This window comes from Rhipicephalus microplus, chromosome 4 (genome assembly GCF_043290135.1).
Source record: "Rhipicephalus microplus isolate Deutch F79 chromosome 4, USDA_Rmic, whole genome shotgun sequence".
Classification (NCBI taxonomy): Eukaryota; Metazoa; Arthropoda; class Arachnida; order Ixodida; family Ixodidae; genus Rhipicephalus; species Rhipicephalus microplus.
This window is the reverse complement of record NC_134703.1, coordinates 207,870,410-207,888,264: the sequence shown is the minus strand read 5'-3', so window position 1 is coordinate 207,888,264 and position 17,855 is coordinate 207,870,410. Positions and strand designations below refer to the sequence as shown.

The 17,855-nt window shown below is 45.1% G+C and overlaps 1 protein-coding gene across 1 annotated transcript in view; it reads left to right on the top strand.

Moving 5' to 3' along the window:
• LOC119172983 (uncharacterized) overlaps positions 1 to 17,855 on the top strand; it is a 1,299,788-nt gene that overhangs the window by 429,579 nt on the left and 852,354 nt on the right. The window contains exons 19-20 of the mRNA XM_075893951.1: positions 6,466 to 6,510; positions 12,333 to 12,431. Coding sequence (XP_075750066.1) covers positions 6,466 to 6,510; positions 12,333 to 12,431 — 144 coding nt within the window. The remainder of the gene's footprint in view (positions 1 to 6,465; positions 6,511 to 12,332; positions 12,432 to 17,855) is intronic.

Below are 17,855 nucleotides of genomic sequence, written 5' to 3'. Positions count from 1 at the left end.
AACAAGGTTCTGCATGTGAAGGCAATACAGTTAAACGAGAAAAAACATGAAAGCTTGTGTGGGTGGCTGACAGCAAGATCCTGATGCTTAAAAGTGACGATTCGAGCGTGTTTCAATTGACATGCCATGATGACCTTGGCGTGGTGGCTTAGGTAGTACGCGTGTGCCTATACCCAGCGCACATACCCAGTTCAAACAAAACGTCTTACCTAAATCAGCAACTGCCAGCAGCAGCCTGTCAATATTTAAAGCAACATTCGCAGCGTACGAAAAACTTTCAACTTCTTGGTTATAGTTTTCATCCGCCACAACGCTTTGACGTATCTGTTGTAACTGAAACTTGGCTAAAAATAAATAAAAACATTGTTATTCCCGAATACAGAATGCTATAGCAGCAACGTTACTGCCGTTCTCGGGGGGATGGTGGTCTTTTTGTTAAAAATAGCATTCGTATACAATTCTTCCTTCAGTATCATGCAGTACACGCGCCAGCAAGACCCTTTTTGTCAGGGTGGAATCTTCTGTTTCAGTGGGTGTAGTTCATCGTCCCGCAAATGCGTGTTTTCTCTTCTTTCTTCAAACACTTTAAAAGATGCTGAGTTAACCTAACAAACAACGTCAAACAATCTACTGTTACTGTTGGTGATATTAACAATGATACCTGTATTTCAGTCAACGACTACTACACGTACGTGCTAAAATCGTATCGCTTTTGCAATCTCATCACCACACCAACTCAAATAGCAGCAACGTCTTCTACAATGGTTCACCACGTGCTGACTTATTCCGAGAAAAATATTTTTGCTGGAGTGTATGACAAACCTATCACAGATGATTTCCTCATATTTGTCACTGTTGATCACCTCGAGACTGAAAAAAAGTGACGAGCTTAGGTTTATGACAAAAATTGACTACCGGGCTTTAAAAATATTCTTCTGGGATATAGTTTTGAACAAGTGTATAATGATGGCGTTAATATTGAATTTTCTAACTTTATTTCTCTTCTCAGAAACATGAACAAAAGGAGCAGTACAAAAAGTTTTGATTCATTAACGTGAAACACGGTTATGTCTCAGGATCAATAAAGAAATCTTTAAGGTGATAAGAAGCAAGGAGTACTGGCATGCCAAATGAAAATGGCATAAGCGCAACGAAGTTTTTAGCGCCAATTTAAAGCAATGCTTAATAAATCAGGGGTCTTTGATAAAAATAAGTAAAACATAATATGCCCCACAAATAGGACACGCAAATTGTAGCATGATAAAATATGGTAGCGAAGACATGAACGCGGACTAGAGAAGGCACACTCAAGACAACACAGCGCTGTGTTGTCTTGAACGTGCCTTCTCTTGTATGTTGACTTGACTGTGCCTTCTCTTATCCGTGTCCTTCGTCTGCGCTATCATATTTTATCATGCTACCATACCAACAAGCCCAAATCGCCACCCTCATTGACTCTGGCGCAGCGTCCAAACATATGCCTTCGCACCCCCACGTAACATAAACTATGCGCCTTCAACTTCAGTCTGGGTGTCATCTCTTACACTGTTCCTTTGTATATACGTAAAAGATCCTCCCTTGTACGCTTTTCTCTTTCTCTCTTTCTTTCCCCTCTCGTGGGGGCCGCCCACACGTGAGTGCGGGCCGCCCCCACGAGAGGGATAATAAACAACCATAACGCACGGTCGTCTTGTCTCGCAGTCAGTCAATCTGTGGCGTGCCCTCTACAACTGGCGACCCGGTTTCGTTAAACGCGCCTAAGTAACGTAGAGCCACGCCTCTCACGACGGACAGTGATTGGACGCCAACGCACAGATTTTTCAAAATGGAGCATCAATTTCATACGCCCAGCCCTAACGAAACGACGCCAGCGACGGATCCATTCAGTGAAGCCGTCTCCATCGTCACTTGCCATCTTCCGCCATACCGGGAACGCAGCCCTGCCGTGTGGTTTCGGCAAGTTGAACCTCAATTTCAGCTATCAAGAATCACCTTGCAGCAGCGGCAATTTCACCACGTGGTCGGTGCACTTCCCTTAACAGCTGTAGAAGAGGTAGTCAACATAATTACCTCGTTTCACAACAACCACCCTGCATGACCATACGACCAGCTCAAGGCAGCCCTCCTAAAAAAGACCGCTGCGTCAGATATAACCAAAATACAGAAGCTCCGCAAATGAGCTCTGCAGACCGACGTCCAAACCAGCTTTTGCGGCGAATGACGCAGCTTCTCAAAAGTAGTGCGACAACTATGGACACTGCAGGGCTAGGTGAACTTTTTCTCTAGCGACTGTCGTCACAGGTTCAAGCCATATTGCTACAGCCGTAGCCATGAATTTGACATCACTGGCCGCGCTAGCCGATAAAGTTATGGAAGTGGCAACAGCAAGTTTCCCAGTCACCTCCATCAGTACTCCCACGCACTCGACACCACCGACCACTCCTGCCACCCCACCTAAGCCACCTAAACTTGCACACACTATCGTTGGCCCCTATGATATTGAACGTCTTCCTGCTCCGCTGGAACATCTCATCACGGCATCATTTTACCCAGAGCCATCCGCACATCGTGAGCGCCAATGTCGTCATTCTTTGACGTTCAACCGACGCAGACGAGGGCGAAGTGACTTCTTAGGTACACGTTGGTGCTTTTACCATCGCCGTTTTGGTGGAAATGGCCGCCGCTGCCTTTCGACTTGCACATAAGGGCCGCAAAACTCAATGGCCGACCACTAGTCACGATGAGTGGTCGGCGCCAAGAAGAATGTCACCTTTTTCAAATGTCCGACCGAGCTACCGGACAAAAATTTCTAATAGACACAGGAGCCCAAGTGAGTGTCCTCCCAGCCACAAAAGCACAACGCACTTCCACTGAACTGTTCCACCTCAAAGCTGTAAACGGAGCACACATTCCCGTGTACAAGCAACGTTCAGTAACAGTCAACCTGGGGCTTTGAAAAATCTTCCGTTGGGTGTTTTTGGTCGCTAATGATGGTTCTGCAATTATTAGTGCACACTTTTTGAACCAACATCGACTCTTTGTCGATGTCGAGAGAAAGCGTCTAATTGACTCCGCAACAAAGTTCTCTGTTCATAGACTCGCCATGCGCGCAACTACAGATATGGCACTCTCATGTGCCAAAGTTGCCAAAAAGCCATTTGCAGCCCTCCTAGCAGAGTTTCCTCAGCTTACATCGCCACCAAACTAGACTCAACCAGTGTGCCTTGACATTCGGCATCACAATGTCACATCAGGACCACCTGTGTTTTCTCGGCCACGACGCCTAGCTCCAGACAAACTCAAAGTGGCCTGGTCGAAATGCAAGCATATGCTGGAATTTGGCAACGCCATACCCTCCTCTAGTAGCTGGGCATCTCCGCTTCATCTTGTCCTCAAAAAGTCTGGGGATTGGAGGCCATGCGGAGATTACTGGTCTCTGAAATCCAAAACCGTTCCGGAGCGCTACCCACAGCCCAACATACAGTACTTCACTTGAGCTCTTCATGGCAGAACCGTCTTTACAAACATTGATCTTGTCCGTGCCTATAACGCAGTTCCTGTAGCAGATGAAGACATTCCAAAAGCAGCAGTCAGAAACCCTTTCGAACTATTTAAATTCACCAGAATGCCATTCTGGGACTATAAAAGGCTGCGCATACTTCCCAGCGTTTCATTGATTCCGTTGTGCGCACAATGCCTTTCGTATTTTCATATGTTGATGACATCCTAGTCGCAAGTTCTTCACGCGAAGATCACTTGCACCACCTCCGCCAGTTTTCCCAACGCCTTTCCGCAAATGGCGTAATAATCAACACGGAAGTGAGCCAATTCGAACAACAAGCCCTCGAATTCCTTGGTCACTACTTGGACACCAACGGCATCGGCCCACTTTCTCGCTAAGTGAAACCAACATGGAGTTTCCCAAATCATCGTCAACCGCAAAGCTCCACCGGTTTTTTGCGCTCGTAAACTTTTTATTGCTACTTTATCAGAAACTGCGCCACGCTACTGGAACCCCTAGACACATGCTTTGCGGCAAGCACTCAGCAAAAGCACTACATTGGAACACTACTGTGGATAATGCTTTAATGCCATCAAGGGCGCCCTGGCCGAAGTCACGCTACTCGCCCCCCCCCCACCCCCACAACTAGATTGACCTCTGGCACTCATGACTCACGCTTCCAGCACAGCGCTAGGAGCTGTTCTACAGCAAAAGGTCAATGGTGCTTGGACCACTTGTGTTCTTCTCAGAACACATGACTCCTAATGAAACACGATACAGCGTTTTCGGTAGGGAACTTTTCGCCATCTACCTGGCAGTACGTCACTTTCGCCAACTACTCGAACGCAGAGCGTTCACAGTTTTTACAGATCACAAGCCGCTCAGCTAATCAATAGGCCGTACTGCATCACTGTATATGCCACGGGAAGTGAGACAACTAGCCTTCATCTCTGAATTCTTGACGGATATCCGGCATATAAACGGCGTGGACAACACTCCTGCTGTTGCATTTAGCAGCGTGCACGCTGCACGCGCAGCGGTTGAAAAACGTCATTTTTGTCATTTTATCCTATTGATTTAGGCGAGCTTGCAAGAGCACAAAAAGACAACACAGTATATATATCTCAGCTACGGGATACGCAAACATTACTGAAGCTGGATACAGTCTGCATTGAAGACGAGCCAATTATTTCCGATACCTCTACGGGCCCACAGAGGCCGTGTTTGCCCGCCGTTTTCCGTAAGAAAATCACCACCATTCACACTCTGGAATTCGTGCAACTCAAAGGCTGATCAAATAAATAAAAAGTATAATAATAAATGAGGTATAATAAATAAAAATAAAAATCATGCTACGTCTGGTGCCACATGAGTGCTGACATTTGCGACTGGGTACGTGCATGCGCACGATGTCAGTGTGCTAAAGTACATCGTTATCCAGCAGCCCCCCCCCCCCCTTCGATGTTTTCTGCAGACTGATCAACGCTTCGCAGTGGTCCACATCGACATCGTGGGTCCCCTTACCCCTTGTCAAGGCTACCAGTACTGAGTTGTGTTGACCACTTTACCTGATGGCCTGAGGCTTCGCTTATCCCTGATATCACAGCAGCTACAATGGCGGATGCTTTCGTCTCTACTTCGGTGGCGCGATTCGGCTGCCCCACAACAATCTTCACTGACCACGGCCGCCAGTGATCAGGCAGTGAGCAATGAACTTGAGCTCACACGGGAGGTCCTGTCATGACGGTAAGACAAGTGAGGTCATCTTTGAGTGGCAAGAGGAAGTAGGCTTGATGAAAGAAGGATGCTGGAGAGGTTAGACGTCGGCTCATTTTGACGATGTGCTGTTTATTGCTTATAGTGAAAATTGCGAGAGAGATTTGTCATAGCGTCCACGAGGTATTCGCGATGCATATTGATTTGACGCGGGAAATCTGTGCCAAAGTGGGATAGAGAGTGTCGACGATGAGAAAAATCCACCGGAATACCTTGTAGAGGGCGATGTTGAAAGACAGTACGTTTCAATGCGCCCATATACGTAACAGAGTATTAACAGCTTCTAGGAGTCATTACGCTTTCATCGAGCACGTGTTTATTTTGTCGTTGTTGTTATTATCTTTACGCAGCATTTCCCACAAACTGTGTTCGTGTTTTACTTTCCCAAAGGCTTGATAACGTTAGTTTAATAATTGTTGCGATGTCGATGTGCAGAAAGGATCACTCTAGGTGCTTCCCCATTGAACAGTGTCATAGCTTCCAAGCCCTAACAGATATTGTGCGAGTTCCCATATAATTATCTCCAATGTACATTGAACTACTTCACTTAAAGAAAAGCACCAGTTTTTTTTTTTGACAGATTCACAATGTTTTTTGTTTTTTTATTGTACAGAGGATCTTTGTTACCTTGCGATGCTTTTCCGGTCTGAAGACACACCGAGGCTTCTCCCTGTAAACAATTAGTGGTGGTCTTGTGGCTATACGGCTGAACTGCTGGCTGAAATGTTGCACAATCGAATCCTGGCCACAGCGTGGAGGAATCAGTAGATTAAAGAACTCTAGGGGAGAAAAAATTAAGGAGCCTTGTTCGGCGTACTTTCTGATAACACCATAATTTTTTTATAACACCGTGGTTTTTGATAATACTATACAAAACCGCAACAATCGCTACATTTCTCTAGTAGATGACCAGCAATTCTCACGCATTACCATTCAGCTAAAAGCCGTATTTGCTAAGCTGATTAATCTGCTAACACTGATGGTCAATTTTGTTTAAAATGGCAATTATCTCGGGCTTCAGGGAAAGCTTTCATGCAGCAATAAGGAGCCCTTTTAGAAATGGTCCAGTGTGTACAACTTTCACTGGGAGCACCATGAGCATGGGAGAAGTGTATATATGTACTTTGGTGCATGCTGCCTTCATATTTCATTACAAATTCCTATAAACGATATTCTATGTTTTTCAGGGTCCACATGGGAAAGATGGCGCACCAGGAGAGAAAGGCATTCAGGTTTGTGGCTCTTGTTGCAGCGGTTTTTTTTTTCTCTTAACTCTTCCCTGCAGCAAAATAAGTGAAGCACTGTGTGTTTCACAAGAAGTCGCTTAAGCGAAATCAAGCCATTGCTGGGTGTACGCCTGCGTCCGTTGCTTTTATCTAAAAGATGTGGCCCAGATTCCTAACTGTGGTTATGTACAAGCTTCTGGCATCTGTCAAAATTTTTATGCATGAAACTGAATATCTGGCGCTGGAATGAAGCTACTTCAGACATCTTCATTATTTGCACAAGATTTCGAATAGGATGCACAGCCATCGTAACGATAACAACGGCATTGCTTAACTCTGCGGAAGTAACCGGCAAGAAAACAAAAGAATAATGCAGAGATGAATTCATTCCTGTTTCATGCATAGATACATGGGTTTCTGCGTGACAGCAAAGTATCTGTGGCATGTAGTGCATGTGTTAGACGTGGTCAATAAGATATATCACAAAAACTATACCCTTACCAGTATTTAGAAGCTGCAAACTACAGCGTTTATATAACGTATTTGCTAACTGCTAGCGCTACAGTAAACAAAGAATGCTATTTAGAACAGTTTCATAGACACGTCGAGTATAGGGAAGAGCTACACGTAAACCACAAGGTTCCCGTGTCCTTGGAGCATTGAAAGCGCACCTGACTGAAGCTGCTACTTCCCTTTCCTTCGAAGGTGGTCATAGAACGTGCTTCAATGATATTGACTGGGTGCGTGGGTGTGCGGGGGGGGGGGAGCAAGGAGGGCAGCCCAGTGGACTAAAAAAAATATCAGTCGCCAGGAACGCTTTCGAGCTGCGTGAACGTTCGCTTTTGTGTGTGTGTGTGTGTGTGTCGCCAATGTGTTCATTTTCTTTTAATGACCAGCTTTGTTTCACTCTTAGTCGTTTCATGACGAGAGTGATTGAGTCATAGGGACACTACAAATACCGTACTGCAGGACGACTTGCACGCAGCAAAATTTTCCACTTCAATCGGCTACTGTTTTCTTTTTGTCTGAATATGGCGCCATATTTTCGAAGAGCTCTGCACGGACTCGACTGGAATTGGGAGCTGACATTTGTTTCACCAACTACTATACGGCTTACGTGCTGCTGCTGAACAAATCCGCCAACACTGCGCGTCTACGTGATATTTCTGCCCTTTCAGTGGCTTCCACCGGCCTCGTCGTTGTCCTGGGTGTGTTAGTGCTGCGTTTGAAACCTTGGGCGGAATCAATTTTAAGTCAGCCAGAAAGCGTTTTTTTTTCTTTTTTTGTTCAAAAATTGACAACTATTTTGCTGGATAGTGTCGGTCGACAGCTGTGTATATAAGACAAATGTGTAGCTTAGGCACTAAGAGAAACGAAGGAACACAACGCTTTCACAAGAAGAGAAAACGACAGACACCCGCTGGGACACATGATAGACCAAGCGTATGTATGTAATAATATCTTCTTGTGTATGCATCCAAGAAGATCCTTCACTTAGTTCTTTGGTTGCACACCAAATTTTTCTTTCCATGAGCGTACCCCTCACGCTGGAGTTTCGAAACAATTGAAGCTTGCTTGATAAGAATAGGATGAAGGAAGGAAGTGCTGTGTAACACAGCGTTTCAGAGCAAAAAATCCCAAAAATATAGCTTTAAAGGTTCTTCACCCTTGCCCAGTTCATGGATGAATTATGTCTTAACCGTCAATGACCTTGCAATTTTCTAAAACGAGAACTTTTCTGCGTTTCTCAATTGCCTGTTTGATAATGCATGTTCCCTTGAGCTTTTCTCTTTTACTTTCAATGAAACAAAATCACAGCATATCCAGGGACTGTATGATGATGAGTGGAGAGAAGCCCCATCAGTCCGTTCGTGCTTTCGTCCATGCATGCAACAGTTCGTGCATCTGTTCGTGCGTTCGTCCGTGTGTCCAGCCGTTCGTCCGTGCATCTGCCTGGCCGTCCGTACAAGCGTCCGTCCGTTCATCTAGTGAACACTCCAAACACAGCCATCTCGCATCTGTTCATAACATCTAGATTGGTTTATGCCACCAACAACTGTCACCTAGTATTGAATCCTGGAGCAAGGTGGCTAAGTACTACATACGTCGGAGAAGCTCCTTAACCGATGCGTTAAGGAGCTTTGCTCGTAAATGTTACCAATGTATAGCACGAGGCGGTGGCAATCACAACCTAAATATTAAAATAACCGACCCTCTTTTTCTCTCAAGAACGGATCTATTTTACAAATGAGGGGGTGTAAAGCCCTTGTAGCTGCTGAGACGTCCCCCACTACGCCACCGATTACCAAAGAGAGGGAAGACTACTCAACCCCTTGTCTATCCGGTTCCTCTTGGCTATGTGTCTCAATCACTTCTCACATACAGGGATTCGTGCTGGGGTAGGGAAGTAAGAGACACTATGAGCTGTTTCTGTTTACTGATACATTTAATTTAATAGCAAGTGCCAATGGCATACGCACATACTGTCCGTGAACGACATCTCTGTTAGACGAAATTGTAACACATCAACACATCAGGAAATACTCGCGACACGCGAAACAGGATACATAAGCCAAGCAACGGTGACAATACAAGGGTGCCTCAATACAAAGTAAACACAGGACGATACAAATGATAAAGTTATCAATGAATAAAACCACGCAATGTCTCAATATGCCGCATCCCTACCCGCAAAGGTCGTTTAAGTAAGGGAGGTGAAGTTCGTCTCACAGAATGTCCATGTAGTCGGGGCCTCGGAGTTGGCTGATCGAATCGGGGCCGAAGGTTGGTTCTTGGCATCGAGGTCTGATCTGTCCAATTCGTCAGCGTCTTCATCGTCTTCGTCATCGTCGCCTACGTCGTGCCTCTCAGTGATTTCCATCTTAGTTCTCTTTCGTAACGCTTCATTCACTCGCCTCCTATCTCTAACTTTCATTCCTCATCGTACCGTCCTTGCCTCTCTACCATCTCGAGCTCATCGCATCGTAAGTCTCAGACCCCCTTCGCATCGTATCTCTGACTCTCTCGTATCGTCTCGTAGTCCCTTTTTGTAGAACCAGACTCCGCCCTACCGGAGCACCAAAATCAATAGCCACTATTGACGCGGCTTATTTTCTTCTCAGTCGGAGTGTGTCGTCTTCGACGGCTGCTCCCACGGCCCACACCAGAAGAAAACCCTCTCCCAAACAATGCCGAGCAAGTAACAATGTACAAACTCAAGCCTCAGAGAGAGAGATGGGCGAGCTGTCCCAAGACACTTGAATTACGGGCGAACAATGGTCCCAATGCTTCCGACAAAGTGCGTCGCCTGTAATGACCAACGTCCGGAGTTTGCAGTGTTGTGCCGAAAAGTTTTCGGCCGAACCAATTTCCCTGGTTTCTGGTACTTGATGAGCCGATGTCCAGAACGAGTCTCGACGTTTCCATGCAGCTCGGTGTCTCCCGCAAAATTCTCCGTAGTCGCCGCTTCTTCGTCATTCAACGCCGCGGGTGGCCATCCGCGCAGAACGCCGTAATGAGCCCTGGAGCCGCGGAGGCTGACGGAAAGCCAGACCCGACCCGGCACAGGCGCTGTGGCAGGGTCGCATTCCCCGAACCAACAAAAGGTGCTCTGCTGCTCCACCATGCCACAAATCTGAAGGGTGCGCGCGGATTATTGCCACCGTACACTGTCACACTGTCTGTAGACAAGAAGGCGCCGCCCGGTCCTCGTGTTAGCGCGGGGGGGGGGGGGGGCGCGAGAACAGTAGAAATAATCCTTCCAGGTACTCCACTCCGGAATGCCCATTCGTTACACCGAAGGTTTTCTTTCCCTTTTTTTAAATGCGTGGGTTTAAGAAACGACCGTAAAAACTTTGAATGGACTTGGGTTCAGTGGGTGTTTGCGGGGACGTCACACTGCTATGGGAAAACAAAACACGATTAGCGATGCCTATTTATTATGACAAAACTTAGATAAAAAGCAAACGAGGACAATAATTCTTTCGGGCATAGCATCTGCTTTGTAGCTAAAATAAATATTAGAACAACATAAATATCAAAGTGACACAACATTATATATTCATCATATACAATCATTGCTATTCAGCTAAAATTCTAGGGCGAGAAGGAGAGGTGGATACTATATACAGGAGACGCCCAACCTTAGCAGTATACTTATTTAGGAAGGCATAGAACAGCTGCGTTTTGCCGGTACTTAGCTACGGAGCAGCAGCTAGGAGACTTACATAGAGGGTTCAGCCTCAATTGAGGACGACGCAGCGAGCGATGGAAAGAAGAATGGTAGGCGTTACCTTAAGAGACAAGAAGAAAGCAGAGCAGATCAGGAAAAAAAAACTGGGGTGAAGCATATCATAGTTAAAACCAAGAAGAGGAAATGAACATGGTCTGCGCATGCAGCACGTAAACAGGATAACAACTGGTCAGTAAGGGTAAATAAATGGATTCTTAGAGAAGGCAAGCGGGTTAGGGGGAGACAGAAAGTTAGTTGGGCAGATAAATAAATTGCCAGTATAAAGTGGCACCAGCAAGCACAGGACTATGTTGACTGGCGAATCATGGGAGAGGCTTGTGTCTTGCAGTAGACGTTTCTAACCTGTGGGGCGATGGCCCCCACTGTCCCCTCCCTTGTTCCGGAGCCCCAGGCAGAAAGGCGTTTACAGTTACATCACTTCTGGGCCCACGTTTGAAGCTACAGCCAGTGCTCTTAAGGCCCTAGGTTTCTGCCGCTGAATCTTACCTTTATCGGAAATTGTTACCAAAAAGGGAGCCTCATAGGATGTCATCAAACGCACATCCCCGGTTTACTACCTGATCAAGCCGATCGAACCATCTTCGGGCACGTGCCGTCGAGGGCACGATATAATTGGGCAGAGCGCCTCAATGCTCACCATGACCCACTCTTATATAGTGACTAGCTGTGAGGTCATCGATAGGCTCCCTTTTCGTACTCTGTGTAATTGTGCCGATGTTATGGGTCGCCTTTTCCTCCGCCTTTGAGTAGGTTATGCCCTTCGGCGCCTTTTCCAGAAAGCACGTTGCTCATGCTCGGACTACGTGCTCTGGCTTGACTATCGCCTTTACGCATGGCCCGCAAGTGCTGCAAATAACCACTTAAAAGGTGATCAATTATTTTTATATAAATTGAAGGAAGGCCATGGAAAAGAGCACCTAATTATCAATGCCCAAAAGTCATAAAAAATAAAATCAGAGTGAGCTTCGGGCTTTATTTGTCGTTTTTTGGTTCGCACCTTACTTGAAGCATAAATGGAAATAGGCACATTGATCTATTGGGTGAAAGCTATCTGAGAGTGATGATGATGATATATGGTGTGTAACGTCCGAAAACCACCATATGACCGTGAGAGAGTGGAGAACTCCAGAAATTATGACCACCTGGGGTACTTTACCAAGCACCCAAATATGAGCACACCGGCCTACAGCATTTTCGCCTCCTTTGAAAATGCAGCCGCCCTAGCCGGAATTCGATCCCATGGCCTCCGGGTCAGCAGCTGAGTACCTTGGCCAATATACAACCGTGGCGGGGCCTATCTGAGAATCACATGCGGAATAAGCAGAAGAAAAAAACGCATTGAAGTTGGCTTTCTTAGAGTCCGCTTATTCCGAAGAAAGCATGAATTCACATAGTCGGACTTCACTGATTCTTCAGGCTTTGATTAGAGCACACTTTTTCATAGAACTGCACTCAATATAACTCGTACTGAAATCATTTTTGGTACACTAACGAGTATTGGAGCGCTCGCAGTAGTTCCGCGAACAAGCTACAAGTTGGCTGGAACAGTCACAATCAAACATTCCTGATTGCGCAGGGTGACGCAGGACCTCCTGGACAGCCTGGTTTTCCAGGACCCCGAGGACCACCTGGACAGGCAGGGAGCAATGGAATGCCTGGAATGAAAGGGACAATGGTGAGTAAAAATTCGTATACTTATCAATTTCTACCACATTTCAAGCAGAATCCCTACTTTCGTTATTCAATATAGAGGGAGAAACAGGAAGTGATGGTTCTATAGTGCAATTCACCGAAGCCTGAAGTATAACTTTTTAACTGATTAGCGTGCAATGATTCCAGTTAATATTGTATTTCTGCATGCTGATTGCCAGCCTCTTTAACGATGCGCAGGTGCGCCCGGCGAAGAGAACAAAGAACTCTCTCTGCTCAATCATTTAGCTGAACCGGTCACCGCTGTAACTGTTGTTGTAAATGTATTCATTACACGCAAAGTGCAGCTGGCATGGGGGCGGCGGACGAAACAGAAGGACTAGCACTAGGTGCTTCTTCCGTTTCCTCCATCGTTACTGCGCACATTGCGCATAACGAATAAGTACCAACTCGCTCTAAATACCATTCTATCATACCCATGCGTAGAAAATAGTCTACCTCGCACGCGAAACGTCATTCCCGTAACATATTCGGTGGAGTTAGTCGGAAGTTTCTCCGTCCTCGCCACGAAGTTACATAGTCACCGGATAATTCAGCTTCCGGAAACGTCTTCCACCGTCTTCTGACCTAGTCACTGTGTGCATCTGCGGTGAGTGGGCAATGCAGCAGCAGCAGCTTCAGCATGTTGCCTAAAAGCTTCTTCTTGTTTCCTGCTTTTCGCCAGGCTTGATGCTTGGTTCAAGAGCACGATGCATCCTGCAACGGTCGAGCACGTGGCGATTGCCGGTAGCTCACTGTGTTACTGCCTGTCATCGAAGTGCATAATAGGCATGTGTTTCCTGCACAAGCCCCTCCGTCTCTGGTGTTGCTGCGCATTCCTATGGACGCCACTACCGCCAAAGCTCCGACAAGTGACGACATCACATCGGTGACGTCAAGCATCGACAGTGTAAATGCTCCGATTTTCAAGTGTACAGGCAGTGGGCAATGCAGCAGCAGCAGCTTCAGCATGTTGCCTAAAAGCTTCTTGTTTATACAGCTCCTGGTTTTCGCCGGCCCTGATGCTTGGTTCAAGAGCACGATGCCTCCTGCAATGGTGGAGCACGTGGCGATCACCGGTAGCTCACCGTGTTACTGTCCTGTCATCTAAGTGCATGATAGGCATGTGTTTCCTGCGCAAGTCCCCCCGTCTCCGGTGTTGCTGCGCATTTCTATGGACGCCCCTACCGTCAAAACTCCAACAAGTGACGACATCAGATCGATGACGTGAAGCATCGGCAGTATGAATGCTCCGATTTTCAAGTGTCCCGGCAGTGGGCAATGCAGCAGCAGTGGCTTCAGCGTGTTGCCTAAAAGCTTCTTCTTGTTTATACAGCTTCTGGTTTTTGCCGGTACTGATGCTTGGTTCAAGAGCACGATGCATCCTGCAATGGTGGTGCACGTGGCGATCACCGGTAGCTCACTGTGTTACTGCCCTGTCATCGGCGTGCATGATAGGCATGTGTTCCCTGCGCAAGCCCCTCCGTCTCCGGTGTTGCTGCGCATTTCTATGGACGCCCCTACAGTCAAAACTCCGACAAGTGACGACATCAGATCGGTGACGTGAAGCATCGTCAGTATAAATGCTCCGATTTTCAAGTGTCCCGGCAGTGGGCAATGCAGCAGCAGCAGCTACAGCGTGTTGCCTAGAAGCTTCTTCTTGTTCATACAGGTACTTTATCTCGAAAATTCGTACTGTATTCGTTCTGATGATCGATTCTTGCTGCTGCTGTGTTGCCATCACGATTGTTTAAACAGCAGTTTTATTTGCAATTCTTCTTACGTTATAAATTTCCTTGGTGGTATTCTCATGTTCGGCGACATTGAGCTTAATCCTGGTCCCAGGAAACCTGTGTCTTCTAAAACGAGCAAATCTGATGAATCCCTGGCAAGCCCTCTTAACTCCATTGAGATGTCAGCTGAACTGGTAATGTCTAGTTGTGACAACCCTTCTCTTGTGAAGATGACCGCCGACTTATTTGCCTGCCATAAAATCGTGTATCAAAACATAGCAGACATAAAAATTGCTTTGAATACTCGTTTCGACACCTTGCAATCGTGTGTGACTGCTCTCGAGAATTCACTTTTTAAGGCGCTGGCGGATCAAGACTCATATCAGCTTCACCCTGAGATGGTTCACTTAAGGCGCAGTGTTGCCGAACTAACCACAAAATGTGACGATCTAGAAAATCGTTCATGAAGAAATAGCATTATTCTTCATGGTATACCTAAAGATACGAACGAGTCTCGTGACACACTGCGGCACAAGGTCTCGAACGTATTCAACAAGCTTTCTCTGCAATACCCGCGGATGAAACGCTTCCACAGGTCAGGCAGAATGCGCCCTGGACACTCTCGTCCTATTATTGTAAAGTTGCTTAATTTTAGTGATAAGTTAGCATTGCTGAAAAACGCGCATAAGCTAAAACAAAGTGGTCTAAAGCTCTTCGAAGATTTTTCATCTAGAGTGCACTCAGTACGCATGAAACTTTGGGATGCTTCGGTTGAGCAACGTAACAATGGCTCTAGCATTAAAATGAGATTTGATCACCTATTTATTGATAATATCTGTTATAACTGGGACAGCGTCTCGAATAGCTTGGTTCGAGCTCTTGGTTTTCATTCTATAAGCACCAAACCGCTAAACGCACTATTTTAATTATGTTGACAATCCCGTTCATTTAATACGCAGCTGGCACTTTTGAATGTTAATGCTAGAAGCATAACTAACAAATTTCCACAGTTTCTTTCGCTAGTTTATTCATCTTCCCCTCATGTTATACGCATCACTGGAACATGGCTTCATGAGGATATCCATGATACGGAATTCACTCCTCCTGGTTACATCACCATTTGGTGCGACCACCAGTATAAGAAAGGGGGAGGCGTTGCTTTACTCTTGCGCGCTGATTTTAACTTTAAAATTTTTTCATGCCCTCCTAATGTAGAATCAGTTTGGTGCAGGTTACTAGCGCATAAGCATAATCATCAATTTGTGGTCTTTATCGCCCTCCTGATAGCCAGTTACTTCTTAGATAACATTTCTCAGTTCATTCATGACCATAGCCTCGACAGCACAAACTTAATTATTATTGGCGACTTCAATGTTCCGGGCATCCTATGGCCTTCCCTCACATATTCAACCACTAGTTTATCTATCTGTAGAGCATTAATTTCATTTTCCTCGTCCCATAACCTGATACAATTAGTTGAAAAGAACACGCGGCAGAACTCTATACTCGACCTAGTCTTTATCAGTGACAGTCTTGCTAGCTTAGGCTTTAAATACGATGTAATAGAAGGAATTTCGGGCCATGACACCATGTTTGTACACATTAATTGTCCTATCCCGCATGAACGTTACAGCTACTCTACATTTCGGGATTTCAACAAAGCTGACGATACGTCTATCTCTAATACTCTGGCGGATAGCTTTGACCATTTCTTGTCACTTAGCACTGTGTCTCCTGTCAAGTGTTGTTGGTTATTTTGAGACATTAGTGAAATTCTGCATCAATAATTACATTCCATTAAAAAAGTTTAATAACAATCTGCCTTGGATTAGCAGGGATATATTGCGTTTATCTCGCCGTGTTGCCAGACTGTGTAATACCAGACATGCTAACCCTGAGGTTCAAGCTTCCTTTGAGCAAGGCAAGGCGGAACTTCGCACTTGCACAAAAACGCTAAAGACTTCTTTTTTTCTGTGCAACTTCCTTTATTACTTAAATCCAATCCTCGCAGGTTCTGGACTTCAGTCTTGCCTAGTACAACAACCAGTTCCTCTTTCAAGATTAATGACACCAATACAAACGATCCCGTCGTAGTTTCTTATTTATTTAACATTTAATTTCAGTCAGTTTGCACCCTCGACAATCATGTTGTTTCAATTTTTAATCATGACGTACAAACCAATAAAATAGGTGATATTCCAATAAGCACTGAAGGTGTATTGAACGTAATCTTGAATCTCGATACCAAGAAGTGTTTCGGTTCTGATGGTATACCGAATTCCTTTCTTGCGAGATACTCCACATGGACAGACCGTTACCTCACTGTAATTTTCCACTGTGGTGAAGTACCGTCTTCATTGAAAACAGGAAAAGTTTGCCTTTGTATAAATGTGGTGATAAACAACTCTTATCTAATTACAAGTCAATATCTCTTACGCCACAGTCTTGCAAGATGTTCGCACTCTTTATTCACAAGCATATCATTCGATTCCTCGACTCCAATGAAATTCTAACGTCTGCTCAGCACGGTTTCCGTCAAGGCTACAGCATGGTTACACAATTAGTCGTTTTTGTTCATGACGTCACCTTTAACCTAGACATACGAAATCAAATAGACGCCATTTTCATTGACTTCTTTAAAGCTTTTAATTCTGTTCTTCATTCTAAGTTCCTAGTGAAATTAGATACCATACTCAATAATTCCCGTCTTGTTTCTTAGATCGCCAGTTTCCTTCATTATCACTCACAATTTGTTTCGTTCAACAAAGTGGATTCATCCCGTGTTGACATCACGCAAGGTGTTTGCTCAGGGATCTGTACTAGGCCCATTATTATTTCTCATATATATGTTAATGATTTACCTCATTGCACATCATCTATAATAAGACTTTATGCTGATGATTGCGTACTATACGAACCCAATAATTCTGCGGAAGATCATCACCATCTTTCCAAATTGCTCATTTCTTTGAGCTCTTGGTGTGAAACATGGCAGATGAACGTCAATTGCATTAAAACAGTCGTCATGTCATTTACCAATACACAGAATCCGTTTTTGTTTGATTATTACTTGGAGGGTATACAACCTAAAAGAGTCTCACAATATACATATTTGGGTACTAGTCTGACAAAAAATCTTTCCTGGACCAACCACATTGAATATATCAGCGCAAAAGCTTTAAAAAATGGGTTATTTGCGCCGTACTTTGGCTAAATCTCCCAGTGATACCAAACTACTTCTGTATAAAATGTTTATTCGCCCTATTCTAGAATACGCAACTGTCATTAGGTACACTCAGAAACAAGGTGACCTAAAAATCCTTGATAGCGTTCAACGTAAGGCCATCCGCTTCATATGCCATAACTACAGCCACAACTGCTCACCGACACAGGCTCTACAATCACTGAACATTGTACCATTACATTCTCGTTATTGCATCAAATCTTTAAAACTATTATATACAGTCATCAACTCCTCTCCTGGCATCTTTGGTGGTAACTACATCGCATTTATGAAAGAGTCTTGCACCCGCAGCTCCCACATCTTGAACATAAAGCCTTCATTTGCTCGTGCTAACACATTCAAAATTAAATTTTTTTCCACGTACTCCAGACCTCTGGAATTCCCTACCGGGCAGTATTCGTTCACTATATTTACAAAATTTTATTGATGCCGC